This window comes from Schistocerca gregaria, chromosome 6 (genome assembly GCF_023897955.1).
Source record: "Schistocerca gregaria isolate iqSchGreg1 chromosome 6, iqSchGreg1.2, whole genome shotgun sequence".
Lineage (NCBI taxonomy): Eukaryota > Metazoa > Arthropoda > Insecta > Orthoptera > Acrididae > Schistocerca > Schistocerca gregaria.
The window spans coordinates 2,528,049-2,551,447 of record NC_064925.1 but is presented as its reverse complement, the minus strand read 5'-3'; the positions used below and the strand labels follow the sequence as shown (position 1 = coordinate 2,551,447).

Genomic DNA, 23,399 nt, shown 5'->3' with positions numbered 1-23,399 from the left:
CTGAAAGGGCACGGCTGACTTCCTTCCCCATCCTTCCCTAATCCGATGAGACCGATGACCATGCTGTCCGGTCTCCTTCCCCAAACAACCAACGAACACACACACACACACACACACACACACACACACACACACACACACACACACACACACACACACAGACTCTGACTGTGAAGGCCAGGCTCAGAATCACAACAAGACACCTTGGCTCTTTTAGGTGGGTGGGTGCTCTTCAACCATGCAGATGAAGTATGGTAACTTCTATGAAAACACAATAATTTTAGCTTAATGAACTCTTTGTAGTCATGGAGCCAGCTTATAAAGTGATTGCTATTTCTTTCCACATAAAAACTGACCTTCTACGTCAATTACAATAATGCATAAATGAGCCAACAAAAAAGATGCGTCTGAAATCACGTGCGTGTCTGATGCTGGTGGCTGATGGGCGGTGCTGTGGGTGCGTGACTGTGGTGCCTCCAAAACAAGGTGCCTGTCATCTGCCGCAGAGTGATAATACAAGTGCTCTTCTGCCATCAACTGGAAACGTGTAGCAACCATCAGCAGAGTGCTTCCTGCTGGAGCCCTTGTTGGATGTGTTCGTTTATGTGGGTTCAGTACCATTGATGGTATTGCCTACCATCGGCTGATCCAATGTGCTTCCAGGCAGTTGCTCAGGGTTGTGAGCCCTGGTGTATGTCTTTGCAGATACAGAAGTGGTGAGTGGCTTGTTTGTTGTCCACAAATGTTCTGGTTGTGATTCAGGAAACCATTAGTGTGGCTAACAAAATACAAGTTTGCTATCTTAAATTAATAACTGAGGTGGCACCAGCCTAATTGGTTGCCATATTTAATCAAAGCTAGGTTTGAAGACAAGTTGTTATAAATTTTTATTGACCGTGTTCATAAATATGCTTGGTTGCTTATGCAAAGGATTTTTTTCTTTTTGAAGCTCGATATCACAACAGCATTTTTCCATAAATGGGTAATTCGGGATCTATAAATTTAATGGAAGTTTTGTAAATAAAACTCCAATGTTTTTTGAACAAAAATGTAAGGCTCATCTCACCCTACCCCTTCCATTCACTTTGGAGATAGGCACAACAACAAGACTGTACAGAATAAGCTTTAGGCCAACAAGGCCTTTTGTGAGAGCCTGGCTTCAACTGCCAGAGGCTGCAGTCGCACGCGCGTGTGTGTGTGTGTGTGTATTTTTGACAAAGGCCTTGTTGGCCGAAAGCTTATTCTGTGGCACTCTTTTTGATGTGCCTATCTACGACTCAGCACCTCCCCTATATGGTGCGTAGCAACTTTCCTTTTAATAATACTGTTACATTCCATCCTGGATTTTACATTGTTTGACATAATAAAGAAAATCACACGTGTTAACAATAGAGTCAATAGAAAAGCTAAGAAGAGATTTTGTTTTCATGGCAACAACTGAATGATCAGGAACAGAAATAAATAGAAGATCGAAAGTGGCGTGATTTTAGTAAATTTTTTTCCCCTTCAAAATTAAACTTCCAGTGTGTTTGAAATGAAAGGATTACAACTGGCGGGAATGACAAGCTTTGAATTATGACAGTAATCTAATATAAAAACCACTGAAAATTTAAGTATTGCTTGGCTAGCAATAGATAGATATATGTATGTTGCAAATTATTAATGGAGACATGACATCTAAAAATGGATTAGGAAAGAGACTGAAGTGCAGAACTAGTTATGAAAATGATATGGAGGTGACCAAGACATGCAGCCTGTTGGAACATGTACTCTGGTGAAATTCATTTATACATTTGCTTCTGATGAAAAATCAATAAATGCAGCACTCATATTACATAAATATTTCTCATAGTTAATTCTTATTGTAAAATGTGCTGTATTCTTTCTTGTGGTATGCCTACGACATCAACTATTTCATACTCTCTTAACTAATGATCTTTCAGTTAATAAGAGGTCTGTTCACAAACTTTAAGAATATTCATAATTTTGCATCAATCGTGTGTCGGAGTTAAATGCAATTGGCATCCATGCACATGCCTGTGTTTAATGTGTAACTGCCAGAAGTTTCATTGTTGTATGTCTGTTAGATATCGTTCAGTGCTGTATTGAGTAGAACATTGTGTTGCATAGTTTGCAAATTTCAAGAAGGCAGAGTTCCAAGGAGCAATGCGTCTGTGTTAAATTTTGTGTGAAACTCAAGAAAACTTTACAGAAACACACCAAATGATGCATAAAGCCTATGGTGACGAGTGCTTAAGCCATACTAGGTGTTACAAATGTTTCACATGGTTTAAAATGGCCGGACGGAAGTTAAAGATGACCCTCATTCAAGATGCCCTTCAACGTCTACCGACAACGCTCAAGTCCAGAATGTCAACAAAATTGTGCATGCCAATCGAAAACTGCCTGTCCAAGAGACTGCAGAAGAATGTAAAATTTCAACTGGATCATGTCATGGAATCCTGACACAGCATCATGGAATACAAAGTGTTGCCACCGAGTACACACCACGGCTCATGAGGCAAGACCAGAAAGACCATTGCCTTGCAATCTGTGACAAGCTTTTGGATCCCACAAATGAAAACAAGATTTTCCTTACGAGAATCATAACTGGTGAAGAGACATGATGATGTTGAGACCAAGGTTCAATCCTCACAATGGGTCAGGAAAGTTTCTCCAAGACCAAAAATAGCTTGTCAGGTGAGATCAAATGTCAAAGCCACACTGATAGACTTCTTGACTTTGAAGGATCAATTCATCATCAATTCGTGCCACAGGAACAAACTGTTAATCAGTGCTACCATCTGTATGTGATGCGATGCCTGCAAGAAAATGTGAGAAAGAAATGACCCGAAACATGGTGAGAAAATTTACGGCTCTTGCATCACAATAATGCACCTGCACATTCATCCCCGTTGGTATGTGACTATTGCACAAAAAACGAAATCACTGTGCTGCCTCACCCTGCAGACCTTGGCCCTGCAGGCTTCCCCCCCCCCCCCCCCCCCCTCCCCTCCTAAGCTGAATACTGCTTTGAAAGGACGAAGATATGCAACAACAGAACAGATAAAATAAAATTTGCGGACGGCACTTTGTGCAATCTAGCAAGATGTGTACCAAGATTGTTTCCAGAAGTGGAAACAGCACTGGGAGCGGTGTATCAATAGTGGAGGAGAGTATTTTGAAGGAGACCATGCACAATAAATAAAAGGTAACTGTAGAAAAAGTTTGTGGTTATGGATAAAGCTCCGGAGTTTTTTCAACAGACCTCCTGTTGTGCACTTTATCGATGTTTTCTTCTTTAATTTCTGTTTGGGACAGTCTTCATGTGAATCACCGTCAACAAATGTGATGAAAGCAAGATATTTCTTAACTGTTGAAAAGGGAGCCACAGACTCCTAACACTTACGTCAATATGTTAGGATTACTGCACAACAATGGTGGTTTGGTAACTCTGCTAAAAAAGCAAGAAAAATGTTTGTTTTGTAAACAACTTACCTTATTACTAGATATAGTCTACTTGGTCCAGCAATCTGCCAGATTTTTCATCAAGAAAAATAGGTTCTGTCAAACTCTGGAAAACACTTGTTCACTACAATTATCACTTCTTGCCCAAAAGCCAATGTTTCAAGTTAGGGAACAGAAAAAAGGCCTTGGGGCTAAGTCTGGTAAATAGGGCGATGAGGAACCCATTCAAAACCCAGTTCATTCACTTTCGCCATCATTATCACTGATATGTGGGATGGTGCATTATCCTGGTGACAGAGCACTTTTTTGTATGACAACCTTGGTCTTTTTTTAAGCAACGCAAATTTCAAACGATCCAACAATGAAGCAAAACAGGGTACAGTTACGGTTCTGCCTTTTTTCAAGTTACCTATGAAGATTATTCCCTGGGAATCCACTAAAACAGGGGCCATCATGTTATCGGCTGGCAAAGTGGTCTTCACTTTCTTCAGTGCACTTTCACCAGTCATTGTCGATTGTTTTGACTCTGGTGTGTAATGATGGGTCCAAGTTTCATCAACTATCACAAATTGGTGCATAAAGTCTTGTGGATTGTGATTAAACATCACCATGTGCTGTACTGAAATGTTGTACTGGATGCGCTTTTGGTTGACTGTGGGCAATCACAGGACCCACCTCACACACAGGTTTTTCATTGCCAATTCTCCATGCAAGATATTATGCACTCACTCAGTTGAGATGCCTACAGTCTCAGCAATCCCACAAATCTTTTGTATAGCAGTCTTGCATTAACACATCACAGATTTTGTCTTGTATTACCATATCAAAGATTTTGTCAATGGTTTCCTTTGTGATGACCTTAACTGGAGGGCCGGAGTGCACTTCATTGTCAGTATTTGTACAACCACATTTAAATTCTTTGCTCCAAAAGAAAATAGTCTTCAATAATGATCAAGTGTCCACGTGAACTTCATCCACTTGTGTTTTGAAACTTCCTGGCAGATTAAAACTGTGTGCCAGACCAAGACTCCAACTTGGGACCTTTGCCTTTCACGGGCAAGTGCACTACTTACTGAGCTACCCAAGCATGACTCACGCCCCGTCCTCACGGGTTTACTTCTGCCAGTACCTCGTCTCCTACCTTCCAAACTTTACAGAAGCTCTCCTGCGAACCTTGCAGAACTAGCACTCCTGAAAGAAAGGATATTGCGGAGACATGGGTTATCCACAGCCTGGGGGATGTTCCCAGAATGAGATTTTCACTCTGCAGTGGAGTGTGCGCTGATACGAAAGAGCACTTGCCCGTTGGTAGCACTTGCCAGTTGGTAAAGCACTTGCCCCTGAAAGGCAAAGGTCCTGAGTTCGAGTCTCAGTCTGGTACACAGTTTTAATCTGCCAGGAAGTTTCATATCAGCGCACACCGCTGCAGAGTGAAAATCTCATTCTGGAAACATCACCCAGGCTGTGGCTAACCCATGTCTCTGCAATAACCTTTCTTCCAGGAGTGCTAATTCTGCAAGGTTCACAGGAGAGCTTCTGTAATATTTGGAAGGTAGGAGACGAGGTACTGGCAGAAGTAAAGCTATGAGGATGGGGCATGAGTCATGCTTAGGTAGCTCAGTTGGTAGAGCACTTGGCCACGAAAGGCAAAGGTCCCGAGTTTGAGTCTCAGTCCGGCACACAGTTTTAATCTGCCAGGAAGTTTCATATCAGCACACACACTGCTACAGAGTGAAAATCTCATTCCATCTGAGGAATAACATTGCCAAACAAGGGCCATTCACTGCCACTCTTCATGGTGTCAAAATGAAGGGAAACAAGCCAGTGCCATGGACGCCATGCTTCTTGGCCCCCAAATGCAACTTGGCAAACGCCACTCTGCTCACCCCGCCCCGCCCCGCCCCATCCCACTGCCCCGCTTGCCGTCGTGGTTAATGCCAGCCAGATGACCATCGGCGTTGTTCTCCAGCAACAATACGGCAACACCTGGTGGTAGGAGAATATCTTTGGCTTCCCTCTGACAACCATGCCTCCATCCTTGCTACCCTCCCTGTTTTCCTTTCCCTGTTGCTTCATAACCTGGGTTGTGAGTAACTAAATCCACTTTCCCTTCTTCCCTTTCTTTCCCCTCTCTCCTCCCTGATGAAGGAACATTTATTCCGAAAGCTAGGAACTTTAATTTTCGGTTGTTTTTTGTGTTTCTATCGGCTGTACTGAGCTGAGGTAAGTACTGGCCAGCCCCTCTATCACTTTGTTAGTAATTGTTTCACATCTTTATATGATATTTTCCATTAATTAGTTAAAATATAAGAAGTATTAGAGATAAAGTTAGTGAACTGCTTATAGATGTTGACTCTGAAATTATTGGTATATTGGAGCACCACTTAAATAATTTGACTATTCAGAGGATTCCTTTACCAGGCTACAAATTAGCTGGCTGTTTTTCAAGGAGTTCCTTGCAGGGTGAGGGAGTGGCCATGTACATAAAAAACAGTAATACATTTGAGTCCATAGACGTATCATGGCACTGCACTGATCAGATATTTGAATGTTATGCAGAGGCAGTTGAATTTAGTGAAAATAAACTTCTAATTCTTGTTATTTATAGGTCCCCTAACTCTGACCTCAGAGCACTTCTGCTCAAGCTAGAGAGGTTTCTTAATTCACTTTATAAGAAGTACCAGAAATTAGTTACATGTGGTGACTTCAACGTAAATTTTGTATATGACGGTGGAAGAGAAAGGATATGATGCAGACTGTATTTTTTCCAACTAAGATGCAGGGGAACAGTAGCACAGCCACAGCCAATATTTTTATTCATCCTTCATTACTAGATGGGCATTCCATTAGTAAAAGGGTAAATAGCCTTTCAGACCATGATGCACAAATTTAACAGTAAAAGGCTTTTTGTACTCAAACAAATGTCACATATAATTAAAAATTATGTAGGAAAGTTAATCCAACAGCAATAGAGTGTTTTTTAAACCTCATCAGGAACAAGTGTGGCAGGATGTTTATAGTACCGATAACATAGATGACAAATATAATGCTTTCCTTAACACATTTCTCATGCTCTTTGAGAGTTGCTTTCCATTAGAGCATTCTAAACAGGGTACTAGAAGTAAAAGGCAGCCTGGGTGGCTGACTAGTGGGATAAGGATATCATGTAGAACAAAGCAGGAATTCGGGAATTATATCAAAACGTTAGAAGTAGTCACAATCAAGTTACAGTAGCCCATTACAAACAGTACTGTAAGGTGCTTAGAAATGTTATTAGGAAGCCAAAGAGTATGTGGTATGTAAATAGAATGGCTGATTCACTGGATAAAATTAAAACCATATGGTCAGCTGCGAAGGAAGTGTCTGGTCAGCAGCACAAGGTCGACGACATAAAGTCAGTCAGTAGTAAAAATATTTCTATTACTGAGAAATCAAGTATATGTACAGAATATAACACTTATTTTCTGAGCATTGCTGGTGAATTAAATAAAAATTTAGTTTCTACAGGGAATCATATAACTCTCTTGGCAAATACCTTTCCGAGATTGATGTCTGAAATACTTCTCTGTGATACAGACAAGCGGAAGATTGAGTCAATAATTAAACACTGAAAACTAAAGACTCTCATGGATTTGATGGAGAATACTAAAGTACTGTGCTGCACATGTTAGCCCTGTATTTAGTCATATTTATAATTTTTCCTTTAGGAATGGTTGGTTTCCTGAACATATTGTAATTGTAAAGCTGCTTTATAAAAAGGAAGAAAGGGATAATATAGACAATTTTAGACCTATTTCTATGCCATCAGTGTTTGCTAAAGTTATTGGAAAGGCTGTGCGTGTAAGGGTAGTTGATCATTTGCTATCAAATGTACAGTTTGGTTTTAGAAGTCGTTTAACAACTGAAAATGCTATATTCTCTTTTCTCTGTGAGGTAACGGGCAAGTTAAACAAAAGGTTTTCATTGTTAGTCATATTTTTTGATTTAACTAAGGTGTTTGATTGTGTTGATCACAAAATATTGTTCCAGAAGTTGGACCATTACGGAATACGGGGACTAGCTCACATTTGGTTCCCTTCTTACTTTAGCGACAGACTCACAGTATTGAGAATGGCTGTGATGTGGGGTCTGAGTGACATATGGTCAAGTGGGGAATGCCCCAGGAAACAGTGTTTGGGCCACTCCTGTTCCTTATTTATGTAAATAATATGCCCTCTAGTATTATGGGTAACTCTAAAACATTTCTGTTTGTTGATGACACTAGCTTGGCAGTACAGGATGATGTGTGCAACACTGTCTCAGTTTCATATAGTGCAGTTCATGACATAAGTTCATGGCTTGTAGAAAATAAACTAACGTTAAATCACAGTAAGACTCAGTTTTTACAGTCTTTCTAACACACAATTCAACAAAACTTGACGTTTTAATTTCACAGAATGGGCATATGATTAGTGAAACTGAACAGTTCAAATTTCTAGGTGTTCAGATAGATAGTAAACTCTCATGGAAAGCCCAAATTCACGATCTTGTTCAAATACTTAATGCTGTCATTTTTACTATTCGTATGGTATCTGAAGTGACTTATCATTTGACACGAAAATTAGTCTACTTTGCTTATTTCCATTCGCTTATGTCATCTGGCATTATATTTTGGGGTAACTCTTCTCATTCTAAAAGGTTATTTTTGGCTCAGAAATGGGCAGTTTGGGCAATAAGTGGTGCAAGTTCACGAACCTCTTCTTGATACCTGTTCACGAGTCTGGGTATTTTGACATCGGCCTCTCAATGTATATATTCCTTTCTGTCATTTCTAGTTAACAATATAAGCTTATTCCAAAGAATAAGCAGGTTTCACTCAGTTAATAATCAACAGAAATCAAACCTGCATTTGGATTGAACTTCCTTACCTCTAGTGCAGAAAGGTGTGTAGTATCCTGCTGCATCCATTTTCGACAAGCTGCCACTAGAATTCAAAAATCTTACCAGTAATTCACATGCTTTCAAATCGAAACTGAAGAGAATCTTCATTGGTCACTCCTCATATTCTGTTGAGGAGTTCCTTGAAAAAGTAAACTGAGTCTTGTTGAATTGTTGACTGTGTTTACTTAAACTTATGGCTTGACTTTTTTCAGGTTCATAAACATTTTATTTTTATCTTTTATTACTTTTATGTTCTAATTTCATGTACTGACACATTCCATGACCTTGGAGATTTACTCCTCAATTAGGTCCTATGGAACTTGATGTATAAATAAATAAATAAATAAATAAACTGTCAGGAGCATGACCCGGAACTAGCCCAACTCTGGCAGGATGCAGTCTCCGACCTCTTGTCTCCAAAGCACACTGGTTCCCAGCTCTGACAGCAGTACCTGCTGTGCTGTACCCACCAGCTCACCGCGCTCCTTCCTATCCGCTGCCTTCTGCACGGTTTATTCGAGAGATAGCAGGACCTGGCTCACCCTGCCAAATGCATGTGTCTACCACTCTAGTAATGCAGTGCTTCATGTGACCAGGTATTCAGAGGGACTGCACGACCTGGGACAGCACCTGCCTCACCTGTCAGTGTGCCAAGGTCAAGAGCCATGTACATGTCCCCACCATGGCTTTCCCAGATGGTAGGCATTGCTTCAACCATGTCCACGTGGACATCGTTGGCCCCCTAATTTCATCTGATGGCTGTTACTACCTTCTCACCACAGTGAACAGCTTCACCTGTTGGCCTGAGGCAACACCAATACCCGACGCTGTCACTGCCATCATAGTAGCCGCCTCCGTCTCCATGTGGATTTCCCACTTCAGCCGCACACGCCACATCATTATGGATCATGAACGCAAATTTACATCAGCCCTTTTTTGCGCGCTGACAGATCTGTGAGGGTCTGACCTGCACTTGACATCGAACTACCAATTGGCTGCATTACACCTTGATGGCTGCCCTTAGCTGCCACAACAATAGGTGGACCGCTGTCCTGCCACTGGTACTTCTTGGTCTCTGCATCGCTCACAAGGCCGACATCAAGATGTCAGCCACCAAACTTGTTTACAGCCAGTTGTCCACCATCGTTTGATACTCATACAGATGGTTCTCTTTCCTCCAAAACTTTCTTTAATTTTCTTGTAGGTGGCATTTATCTTTCCTTTAGTGACGTATGCTTCTAAATGTTACATTGGTCTCCTTGCCATTCATGCTTCGCCATTTTGCACTTTCTATCTACATCACTTTTTAGGCCTTTGATTTCCCTTTTGCTTGTTTTCATCTACATCTACATCTACGTGACTAATCTGCTATTCACAATAAAGTGCCTGGCAGGGGGTTCAATGAACCACCTTCAAGCACTCTCAAACGGTGAACGGGAAACACGAGCACTTATATTTTTCTGTGCGAGATCCGATTTCTCTTATTTTATCTTGATGATCATTTCTCCCTATGTAGGTGGGTGCCAACAGAATGTTTATGCAATTGGAGTAGGAAACTGGTTATTGAAATTTCATGAGGAGATCCCATCGCAGTGAAAAACACCTTTGTTTTAATGACTGCTACTACAATTCACGTATCATGTCTGTGGTACTATCTCCACTACTTCACAATAATACAAAACGAGCTGCCCTTCTTTGTACTTTCTTGACGTCATCCGTCAGTCCTATCTGCACAGCAATACTCCAGAATAGGGCGGACAAGCATGGTGTAAGCAGTCTCTTCAGTAGACCTGTTGCACCTGTTTTATGCATGGTTTTCTACAAGCCCCTGCATTTTTACCCACTCGATCCTCTGCTGCTGTCACTATCGCATCTCTTGCAGCTGTAATCCTTTCCCCTGTTCTAGTCAACAGTTGCCTTATGCTATCTTTGAAGCTCTCCATAACCTTTGCTTCTTTCAGTTTATCCAGATCCCATAGCCTTAAATTCCTACCTTTTTGAAGTCTCTTCAGTTTTAACCTACAGTTCATAACCAATAAACTGTGGTCAGAGTCCAAATTTGCTCCTGAAAATGTCTTACAGTTTAAAATCTGGTTCCTAAATCTCTGTCTTACCATCATATAATAAATCTGGAACCTTCCGGTGTCTCTTGCTCTCTTCCACGTATACAATCTTCTTTCATAATTCTTAAACCACACATTAGCTAATTCTAATAATAGGTTTATTATGATTGTGCAAATTATCACTATCTAAGGATACTTATTATTAATAACATAATCTTCACCTTGAAAATTTGAGTTTTTCTCTAACATTTTGGAAGTAGTTTACCATTATAAACGTTATCTGCAGGTAAGTTTCAACCCACTATGAGGTTCCTGATATAGGTACAAGTACAGTACAACTCACTGTACGAACCTATTCCCCCAGTAATCCTGCTGTTAATTTAGACCAACCAGAAAACAAGTACATATGCGCAAACAACTTTCAGTCAGAGGAGGGAGCAAGGGAATAGTGTTTTTAAACAGGAAGAATACTTCAGTCGTATGTTAGCCCCTCGCGGTAGTTACATGCCAATGCTCCAAGATGTCTGATTTTATGAGTAAATGTACTGGTGTGCCTGGTACTTTGACAGCATGAGCATTGAACCTGACTGTGAAGCTGAATCACTTTACAGTGAAGTTTCAAGTATAATTAAAAACAGTGCTTGTGTACAATGAACAGCTCCTACTCCAAAACAGTCTGATCACTCAGGAAACCTTCTGCAATAACACAAGAACAAGATGAAATTGGAAAATGAATATTTCACAGAATTTTTAAATTCTTGTGGAGAAACAACTCATGGTACAAGACGAACTAATTGCCCACCATTAGTTCGATGAAGGAGGTGTGTTTGAAGAAACTGAAGAAGACACGACACATCATCTTCATCAGATGATTATGTGGCTGAAGAGAAGCAGTCAAAAACAGACAGTGATTACGTTCCTCAGTATTACAAGATTAGGGTCGTAAAACAAGATGGAAGAAGGCATGAACAACTTAAAACAGTTGATTCAAGGACCTATGATTGTTTCATAGAAGCTTGAGAATTTACTCGAGCCTTCATACCACAACACATCAAGGATTTTGTTATTACCACTAATCAAACAGGTATTACACATAAAGGTACCTGAATCATTTACATCAATTGCAATACTATTTTTAAAGACCATACAATGTTAATTTGTGAACGTTTGTTTTAGGGTGCCAATAGAAAATGAAATGAGCATGTGGCATTGTTGGCCGGGAGGCTCCATTCAGAGAAGTTCGGCCGCCAAGTGCAAGTCTTATTTCAGGCGACACTATATTGGTGACTTGCGTGCCGGTGATGAGGATGAAACGATGGTGAGGACAACACAACACACAGTCCACCAGTGGAGAAAATCTCCAACCTGGCCAGGAATCAAACTCAGGTCCGCTGAAAGGAAGGCAAGCACATCACCACTCAGCTTAGCAGATGGACAGGTTGCTAATATCAACCAACTTATGATCAAACTCTCACTCACCGAATGTGGAACAAAGGTTGTTCTTATGCAGCAAAAGGATTTGCACAAGGTGAAACATTCACACACTGCACAATATGCTGTCGCCTTATCTGGAAAATTACTACCAATGGTCTTCGTTTGCGTCAAAGAGCCAGCCAATTTGGACCAAGGCCATAAAAAGCAGCTGGTGAGTATGCACACAAATACAAAAATGTTATGTTAAAATCTTCAAAGTACAGCAATCACACAACAGTACTATACAAGAAATTTCTAACTGACGCCTTGAAGCCATATGCGAGAGAAAAACAGTTTCTTTAGTTCCTCAATTCATGGGGAGGGCAAATGAACCCTGTTTTGTGTGACAAAATTTTTCGAGATACGGAGGGTCTGTCCACATACAGTATACATAATTGTTATTATTATTATTATTATTATTATTATTATTATTATTATTATTATGTCTGCTTATTAAAATTCCATAATACTTTATATTATCAAATGCACAAATAATTTCCACCAAATGTGACAGAGAGCAGTCTGATGCTGACAGTTACCATCTATAAAATTATGTGCCTAAGTAGAGTATGCTGGGTTCCAAATGTGTTTTACGTCATATGCTCATGACAAGCAATATATATTATTTACAGGCTGTTCCAATGTTAATCTACTTTGAAAGTTACTGCAGTACTATTCTCAAAATAAAGGTGATTTAATAACATTACCCACTTCCAGGGCTGAGAAGTAGACAGAATCAACAAAAGATATGTACCGAGTCAGCATCATTATATTGCTAACACACATCAACATAACACAAGTAATTACTGCACTCTAACGAACACAAAGGACATTATTCAAATGTAGAGCATTATCGTCATAAAACCTACCGAGACGTGAGAATAAGTTCTTTGCAACTGATAACAAAGACTGACACTGCAGTTTCAGGCGTTTTTCTTCTTCATATGCCAGAGCATTCAAGACGGTCCCAATGCAGTACCTGTAGACAATTGTTGCTTCAGAATTCATTTATTTCAGAAAACGCTTGCTTATTAATACAATACCTATTGGAAGCTGTGATGGAAGCTATTTTTCCGAGACAGAAATAACACTAAAATACGAGATCTATTTGGAAACACACACACACAGGCAGACGCAGACAGAGAGAGAGAGAGAGAGAGAGAGAGAGAGAGAGAGAGAGAATGCAAACAAAAACAAACATGTCAAGGTATTTTTAGTTATGAACTAACATAGTGTGTTTTTACTTGATGTAGTCAGCTTGAAGTTTTAGGGTAGTTCAAATTTAGATGTGATTTTTGCTGTTACATATGCTCATTGCCTGCACCCCAACCAGACTGAACTATGCTCGGACTCCAACCAGACTGAACTACTGATCCTCCTACACCACTATTTACAGCCAAGTTTGACTCCTGATATCCATTATGAACTATGACTTTCAGTGCTATTGTTTTTCAGAGCCTGTACTGATATTCTGAAGATACTTGTTCACCTTGTGTGTGTGTGTGTGTGTGTGTGTGTGTGTGTGTGTGTGTGTGTGTGTGTGTGTGTATGAATTCCTAAGGGACCAAACTGCTGAGGTCATCGGTCCCTAGACTTACACACTACTTAAACTAACTTAATACTAAGGACAACACTGACACCCATGCCCAAGTGAGGATTCGAACCTCCGGCAGGATCTCCTTGTGTTTCCTAGCTCTAGTGCATATGATGATTGGTGATATCCTAATAAACTGAGTGCCGAACCCAGCATCTTTTTTTAAATTGAAACCTCCATCCTTGTTTATTAGGTTTCCTGACCTCTTTTATTTTGATAGACTCCTTATTTATGCTGTCCTAGAAACTAGGCACTTGCATCATCACGCTAATGGCGTTAGTTTTTAAATTTTCTACCTACCTGCCTGTTTTTTTCCTCCTGGTGGTGACATCCTTTGAGCAGTCCCCGCCCGGAAATCTGAATGCGGGACTATTTTACCTCCATAGTATTTTACCCAAGGGGATGTCACCACCATTTAACCATAAAGGAAAATGGATAGGTTGAAGTTAGACATAATGGGAGTTAGTGAAGTTCAGTGGTAGGAAGAATAGGTTTTCTGGTCAGGTGAATACAGGGTTATAAGTACAAAATGAAACAGGGATAATACAGGAGTAAGTTTAATAATGAATAAGAAAATACAAATGGAGAAAAGCTACTACGAACAGCATTGTGAATAAATTATTGTAGCCAAGACAGACACAAAGCCCACATCCACCACCACAGAACTAGTTTAAATGCTAACTACCTCTGCAGATGATGAAGAGACTAAAGAAATGTATGACGAGATGAAAGAAATTATTCAGATAGTGCATGCTGGCCTCTTATCACAGCAAGGTCATCCAAGAAGTGTTGTCATCAAAACTATCACTGTACTTAGTGTGTGCAGCGAAATGTGTGTGTGTGTGTGTGTGTGTGTGTGTGTGTGTGTGTGTGTGTGTGTGTGTGAGGTGCTCCGAGTGCACCTCAGCTTAATCTGCCTGTGACTTGATACACTTTCCTGTAGCCATGGTGCATCCAAGTGCCCAGCGAGTGTTGGTCCAGCTGGCATTTCCCCACAGCCCTCGGCTGCTTTTTGTTCGCTAGTGTCGTTGCCACTTACAGACGCACATGTAAGAGTACGAGAATGTGAACACATAGCTGGGACCACCAGGTGAGATATTTCATGTAATTCATAAGTTGCACACTAAAAAACAATTCAACAAAAATATGCATTTTCATATCCCGTTTACCATACCACTAACTCCACAAGACAAAAAACAAAAACAAAACAAAAAATTTCAAGAAATATACTAGGTGGCTCCAGAAACTGAGTTCCGTATGGTAATAAAACCAATATGAGAACATATACAAAAAATTGGGTGCAGTGGCTTGTGTGTCTCAGTGATACAGATAGTCATACCACTGGTGCAACAACAAGGGAGGGGTTTCTGTTGAGAGGTCAAATAAACATGTGATTCCAGAAGAGGGGCAGCAGTCTTTTCAGTAGTTGCAGGGGCAATTGCCTGGATGATTGACTGATCGGGCCTTATAACATCAACTCAAACTGCCATGCTGTGCTGATACTGTCAATAACTGAAATCAAGGGGAAACTGCAAGCATGATTTTTCCCAAGAGTATGCACCTATACAGCATAATTAAATGATGATGGCATCCTGCTGGGTAAAATATTCCAGAGGTACAACAGTCCCCCCACTTGAATCTCTGGGCACGGACTACTCACAAGAATGATGTTATCAGGAGAAATCACAAAACTTGCATTCTATAGATCCCTTAATTGGGCACAAGGTTAGAATAGATAAGAGAGTTAAATGTTGGAGCCTTTAATTGTGCAACAGGTTAGAACATTTAAAAAGGGTAATGTGTAGGCTGACGTTAAATATATTGGGAATTAGAGAAGTTCTGTGGCAGAATGAACAGCCTTTATGGTCAGGTGAATACAGGGTTATAAATACAAAGTCAAACAGGGGTGATGCAGGGGTGGGACTAATAATGAATTAGGAAACAGGTAAGTTCTGAGCCGAGTGAAAGGACTGAAATAGAGACTTCGAAAGTTATGTGACAAGCTAGGCTGCGGCTTCCTGGACTTGCGCCATAGCGTTGAGAACTGTAGGGTCCCCCTAAATAGCTCAGGTGTGCGGTACACATCAGAGGCTGCTATTCAGGTAGCTGACTGTGTGTAGCTCGCACACAAGGGTTTTTTAGATCAGGCAACTCCCCATCCAATCCAGATAACAATAGCCCTAGGAAGGCAAAAAAGGGTTCAAATGGCTCTGAGCACTATGGGACTTAACATCTGAGGTCATCAGTCCCCTAGACTTAGAACTACTTCAACCTAACTAACCTAAGGACATCACACGCATCCATGCCCGAGGCAGGATTCGGACCTGCAACTGTAGCAGCAGCACGGTTCCAGACTGAAGTCCCTAGAACCGCTCGGGCACAAAGGCCGGCCCTAGGATACCCAGAAACATCAGTGTAAGGTCGAAAGAAACACCTCTCACAGGTGAGAGTACTAAAATCCTAATGATAAACTGCCAAAGCATCTGCAACAAAGTGCTAGAGTTTGAAGCATTCATGAAAAGCAGAGAAGCTAACATAACACTAGATCCAGAAAGCTGGTTGAAATCTGAAATGGATAGCAGTGAGACTTTTGGGAAAAATTTAAATGTGCATGGAAAGGATAGGCAAATCGGAAATGGAGACAGTATATTTGTCGCAGTAGACAATGAACTAAAATCCACCGAGCTAGAAATTGAAGCTGCATGTGAGATTATTTAGGCAAGACTCAGTATCAGAGCTAGGCATAAAATGATAATCAGATCCTTCTATCACCCACCAGACTCATCAACTAATGTAACCGTAAACTTCAGTTCACTTGTACATAGTTTCCCAATCATACTGTAATCATCAGTGGAGACTTTAATCAACCAACAATTAATTGGGACAATTACGGTTTTGTTGGTAAGTATAAAGCTGATTAAGATGAGTAGGAAGACTATCATAGGTTTGGAATCTATTACAACTGTACAATTCAAACAAGGTAAATGTCTTCATTCAGTGTTTAGCCATACTTCGGCCATTACATCCAAACCTTGTACTGCTGATCCCCACAAAAAACAACTTTGGAGCATACCACTGGTCACTAAGTATTGTCTTAGTCTGGAATGTATTAATCAGCTACTTCAACAAGGTGATGACTTCCTAAAATCATGTTCTGAATTGATATCCATTCTGTCTGAGATTTTGCCCACCACACCTAGAATAGCTTTACATCGCCCTCCCAATCTCCACAATATTCTTGTCAAACCCTATGCTGCTTCTGCAACCATATCCCTAACCTATGACTCCTATCACTGTGACAGTCTCCACTGCAAGACTTGCCCTGTGCACCCTCCTACCACCACAAAAATCAACTCTGCAACTGGTAAAATATATAGTACGAAAGGGAGAGCCTGTGAAACGAAATGTCATATACCAGCTGCTATGTAAACACTGTTCGACCTTTTACATCAGCATGACTACCACCAAATTATCAGTCAGGATGAAAGGGCATAAGCAGAGGGTTTATACTGGCAGCATGTAATATCCTGTTGCCGAGCATGCTCTACAACATGACAAGCGTAACCTCAGTGCCTGTTTTACTACATGCGCCATCTGGGTTCTTCCCCCCAGACACCAGTTTCTGAGGACTTCACAGGTGGGAACCAGCACTACAACATGTCCTTGGCTCTTGCCATCCACCTGGCCTTAATTTACATTAATTTCTTCCATCACAGCATTTCTTCACAGTAATTATTCTTTTCTTCACTTCATTTTAGTTTCGTATATCCTTCATTTTATTACCCGTCTATTTTTCACCACCCCTTCCCACCTCTGTTATGAAAAATCCACTTAGCTTTTCATTATTATTAACTCATGCATGATGCTTAAGTGGCAACCTCTGTCTTGCATATTATCCTGTGTTCCACCTTTAGGCTCTCATGTATTCAAATCTTGTCCAGTGCAGTCCCCAACACTCATTCTATCCTTCTCATACCATTTGGTAAGTCTCCCATGACCCTCAGTTCTGATTGACTTTCCTCAAATCTACTCTTTTTTTCCCAGACATCTCCAGTCCTTATCCTTCACCCCTCTTCCTTCCCCATCAACCCTTCTTCCCGAAGCACTTCCCTTCTCATCCTGTCCGGTAATTCTCCCCTGACCCGCAGTTTTGGGTGACTTTCCTGAAATATACCCATTCTCCTAGACCTCTCTAGTCCTTATTCTTCACTACTCGTCCTTCCCCATCAACCCTTCTTCCTGCTGGTCGTTCTTTCTCATCCAGTCCGGTCAGTCTCCTCTAACTCCGGGTACTGTGTGACTTTTCTCAACTGTACCCCTTTCCCTAAGCCTCTCCAGTTCTTTTCCTTCATGCCTCTTCCTTTCTCTTCAACTCTTCTGCCAGAAGAAGGAGCCACTGACCTTGAAAGCTTGTAAAAGTTAAATCCTTTTGTGTGTGTCTTGCCCTGCCACTGCTTGGCGAGTAGATTTTTAATCTATCCATTTACATCATACTATCAATAATTGATTATTTTCATTATTATATGAAAACTAAAGAGACAAAACTGCTGGTCATTACTTGACCTTCAGGATGCAGAATGTGTAGTACTGCCAGTAGATCCACATAAGAGAGAGACATCACCTAGCTCTTTCGGGACCATCTGTTTCTTTATCAAGGAAGAGGAAGGGATATTTTGGCGAAGGTTAAAAACGAAGGGCAGGGATGAGAGAGAGTAACCTTTAGTGAGAAGGAGAAGGGTGGATAAGGGCATAAAATGTTGTTTTATTTATTTATTTAATTATTGTGTTAAAATTGGTTACGGATAGAGAACTATTGGTTGTTTTTAATCTAAAAACTGTGCAAAAGGATATATGGGATGAGAGTACCTAACTCCACATTTTAAAAACAAAATTGTGCTCATTTTCTTTATTTTGTTATACACATTGTTTTCAGAGAATGTATAATTACATCTACTGAAGTTTACCTATATGTTAGCCAATGCCAGGATATTTCGTGGAAGCAAGCAACAATCATTCCCTTCTGAAACTACACAACTATTTCTAATTGCCAACAGGGTAGATTAATTTTACATGGTGGAATAAGTCACACTGGGCAAATTCTATGCTGTCCTTAAAGTGTGTACGACATCCTTTGTTATTTTTAATGAAGCATTAGACGGCACTGTTGGTATCTTGAAGGCCAGCATTACTGTATTCCAGACGTCAAGAAAACGGATACGAGTTCAAACAGAATCTTCAGAACCAATACACAACAGGCCCAACTATACAGCACTAAAATAAATACTTTATGTTAATAAACAGTTTTGTGTCAGTTGTAGATAAGAATCCACACTACCTTTCCTTCACATTAGACAGGATTTTACATAATCTGCAAAAGGCATCTAAAGCTCCAAATCTACGATTTATAATAATTAATCGAAACCCTCAGCTGCCGACAGATATTGCTGTCATACCTTGATGGGGTCAGCAGAAAATGTGTGCCCTTGTCGGCAGATGAGGGTTTCAATTAATTATCATTTATTCTGGAGAAGCTGCACGGTCATCAATGGTATCTGTTCTTTTGAGAACAGTTACTATCTTCATAAATGATTTATAAACTTATCAAATGATCTCTCATAAAACACAAAGAAATTTTGGTGATATGTAAAGGCTGTTCGGGGCACCAAAGTTAATGTGCACGCACTTATGGATGACATACCCTCAAATGGAGAGAGTCAGGAATACGTAATGCACCCAGGAACATTGTCGAACATGATCATTTTGGTGATCCAGTGTGGAGTGACACAATATGGCCTGGGTGGACTGCCCTTCAAATCTTTGAACACAGTACAGTCACCACCCAGAATTATTGTGACACTTTACTCCTTCCCCGTGCTTGTCTTTTCAGGGGTGTCTCCAGCTTTGACTTCATTTTTATAAATGACAATACACAAATGCATTGAACTGCACAGGTGGAGCAGCTCTTGTAATGAGAGAATTTTAGGCAAATGGACTGGCCTGCCCATCCCCCGACTTAAATTCCATCACGCACATGTAGGATGCATTGAGGAGATGTATTGTAGCACATTACATGCAGCAGTGACCATCCAGCAGTTGTAAGCCATGCTGGTGAAGGAATGGAATGCCCTACCACAAGAATTCCTTATCAACCTTACAGCCAGAATGTGAGCACATTGCTGAACATGCATCACCGTCCATGGTGATCATACATCATATTAAGAACTAAGTGTCGCATTTTGAAATTCCCAGCGGACCGCTGTTAATCACAGTGACTACAGTGTAATTACCGTCTTTGCATAAAAGTGTCAGTTTTGTTCATCTCATTGCATAGTTACTTTCTGTGCTATACCGTAGCAGTTCTATCTATGTGTGGTCCAAGTTTCATTGAACTGTGTTGCTTGGAAGTGACACACTTTGTGGGGAAGTTACTTTTGTCCTTAAGTTTTGCACATCAATGCATTGCACCAACTATGTATCCAAAACGAAGAGACATACAACAGTTTTTACGTCAGTATTATACCCACAAAATAACACAACACTACCAGTCAGATAACAGATATTTTTCTTTACAAGATACACCTGAAGAGACAAAAATTAATGTTTTACAGTCTTTTTTATCTTACTTGCAGAATAAGTCAGGTATGTACACCATATAATGCACACAACCTATGCTGCCTTCAATTAATTTTTAGTGTGTGTGTGTGTGTGTGTGTGTGTGTGTGTGTGTGTGTGTGTGTGTGTGTATAAGATGAGATATAATGTTGAACTTCCTTTTCATATTAATCACCACTGCTCAAGGCCTGCACTGTATGATAAGGATTTTCATTTATACCATTGTTAATGTAGCACATAACTATGCTATTATTCCATAACAATGCTGTTTAAACAGTTAGAGTAGCAGAAATTTATGAGTACATTGCAAAAGAAGGACAATAGTACAAATAAGAACAGCAATCTAAGACAAAAAATGAACCATTAAGTGAGAAATGCAACTATCAAGAACAATAGCCTGCCACAATGTAATCTTATCAACCTTGCGAAGCATTTGGCGCAAGTGAATACTACAGCCAGGTTACAGAGAAAAGCCAATTAAAATCATCCAGATATAGATAACGCCAGATATGAGTAATGCAGAGGGGATACGTAGCTTACACTGGCCATATGGGATAATGAAAAAGCACCATATGGAGATAAGGACATGATTCATATTACTTATATACAATAAAGATTCAAGTTAATAATCTGAGAACAGAAAAAATAACAAATATAGATTAATCATGCAGATATACAACAATTTATGCTGCAGAAGGTATCATAGGAAATATCCCTGAAAGATCTGTGAGACAAGGGACTCACTCCATAGCAATTCAGCAGAGCAAGATATGGTTGGAGTATCTCCTCAATAAAAATGAAGATGTAAGTCTTCCTTAATAGCTTAACAGATTAAAAACAAGCAATCTGAATGTCAGAAAGAGAAGAATTACAACCTAAAGCCAACACAAGAAAATTAATACAACAATGGAAAATACTGTATGGAACTCAAACAACAGTATGAGAATTGACAAACTCTCTTCATACAGTAAAATATGCAGAAAAGCATCCAACATAGGAGAGAGGTACAGGAAGAACTGAAGCTGTCAAGTCTGCCTGGATTGTTCAGCTGGTACAAACACTGTCTACAATAGAAAAATGTTCGGTTTAAAGTCTCAGTACAGCACAGTTTACAACTTTGTAAAAGTTTCACAACAGCACACACTATGCAGCACAGTAAAAGATCCATTCCGACTACATAAAGTTACAATTTTACTTGTCTGCTTTTGGTTCCTTAGATGCTAAAATCAACAGACACTTTTTTTCAATTTATTTATTTATTTACTTTTTATGATGCCCTACTCTTAGACCACATTCAGTTTCTTACTGGTCAATAAGAGTTGAGAAGAATCCAGAAATCCCATACAACAGCCCTGGGCAAAGTCATAGTGGGGGTGGTTTTCACATTGGCTTCCTCTGATCTGTTATGAAATGTCAAATGTAGCTATATTTTGAGAATGTCGGATGAGTGCTTGTACAGTCTAGTGTTGTGTATTCATTATCATGGGGGGAAGTATGGAGGAAAGCAAAAGTGAGAAGTGGGTGAAACTTAGTGACAATACTTGGGGTAATCCTCTCAACTACCCAATACATTCACCATCGTCGACCATTGCATGTGCCTTTACTTTGTAAGACTACACTTCACAGGGTGCTGAGAGGGGACTGATGTTTTAACTCAGTAGACTAGCTTATTATATTGTAGTTCAGAACGTCATGCCGAAACTCTTGTCCCCTTAAAGAACAGAAACTGTCAATGACAATTTCTTTTACAATTATCTGTAGCAGTCATGCTAATGTTCACTATCAGTACTGACTGATTTGGTCCCATTTGACTACAGAAGCGCTGCATGAATTCAGATTTTCGGTTCATGTTCTAAAGCATTTTGCATGCATAGCAACATTAGAAGAACTATTAGAAAACATGGTTACTGGTATTCTATTTCTTACTTGTAAAGCAGTATGTAGCCTATGAAAGTTAAAATAATGGCTATATCCTTCTAGACAACTACACAGATTAATGTAGTTCCTGTAAATCATGTTCGGCTGATGAAGCATTAATTCAGTCCATCTTCACACATGTTTGCTGATGAACACTCCCATTACATTAACAATTGTTAAATCTGTCTCACAGAATTCATTAGCTTTGTTGAGTCAAATAATATTTCTCACTATCACTTCCCACAGCATTCTGCCCTCTCTCCATTTCCCCATGCATCCAGGCATAGAAAGAAAGATCCCTTATCATTTAGCTACAAAATAGCAGGTCAGCAACTGGAAGCAGTTAATTCCATAAATTATCTGGGAGTACCCATTAGGAGTGATTTAAAATGGAATGACCATATCAAGTTTATCGTTGGTAAAGCAGATGCCAGACTGATATTCATTGGAAGAATCCTAAGGAAATGCAATATGAAAACAAAGGAAGTAGGTTACAGTATGTTTGTTCGCCCACTGCTTGAATACTGCTCAGCAGTGTGGGATCCGTACCAGATAGGGTTGATAGAAGAGATAGAGAAGATCCAACGGAGAGCAGCGCGCTTCGTTACAGGATCATTTAGTAATCGCGAAAGCGTTACGGAGATGATAGAAAAACTCCAGTGGAAGACTATGCACTAGAGACACTCAATAGCTCGGCACGGGCTTTTGTTAAAGTTTCGAGAACACACCTTCACTGAAGAGTCAAGCAGTATATTGCTCCCTCCTACGTATATCTCGTGAAGAGACCATGGGGATAAAATCAGAGAGATTAGAGCCCACACAGAAGCATACCGACAATCCTTCTTTCCACAAACAATACGAGACTGGAATAGAAGGGAGAACCGATAGAGGTACTCAAGGTACCCTCCGCCACACAACATCAGGTGGCTTGCGGAGTATGGATGTAGATGTAGATTTCAGAATTATGACTAATTTAATTTTCAACAATTTTCCATTATTTATATGCAATCATCATCATAAAGCTGTTGTTGACTTAGCTTTAAATATTTGATGAGTAGCATTTTTTATTTCCTCTGGTATCTTATTGTGTAGTATTACACCAATGTTAATTATGCTCCTCTGATAGGTGGTTGGTCTGTGATATTTTTTATGCATATTTGATTTCCCTCTGGTACTATAGTTGTGCACATTTTTGTTCTGTAGCAGTTTGCCAGTTTTCAGGAGGTAGTCCCTAGTGAACAAGGTAGTTTCGTAAATGAATAAACTTGGAACATTTAGAACATCAAGCTCAGTGAAATGGGATTTACAGGACTCTTTTTTGCATTCTAAAAATCTTTGCACTGTGGGTTGAG

The 23,399-nt window shown here is 40.0% G+C and overlaps 1 protein-coding gene across 1 annotated transcript in view; it reads right to left on the bottom strand.

Moving 5' to 3' along the window:
• LOC126279039 (cGMP-dependent 3',5'-cyclic phosphodiesterase-like) overlaps window positions 1-23,399 on the bottom strand; it is a 227,079-nt gene that overhangs the window by 158,496 nt on the left and 45,184 nt on the right. The window contains exon 4 of the mRNA XM_049979443.1: window positions 12,794-12,903. Within this exon, the coding sequence (XP_049835400.1) occupies window positions 12,794-12,903 (110 nt within the window). The remainder of the gene's footprint in view (window positions 1-12,793; window positions 12,904-23,399) is intronic.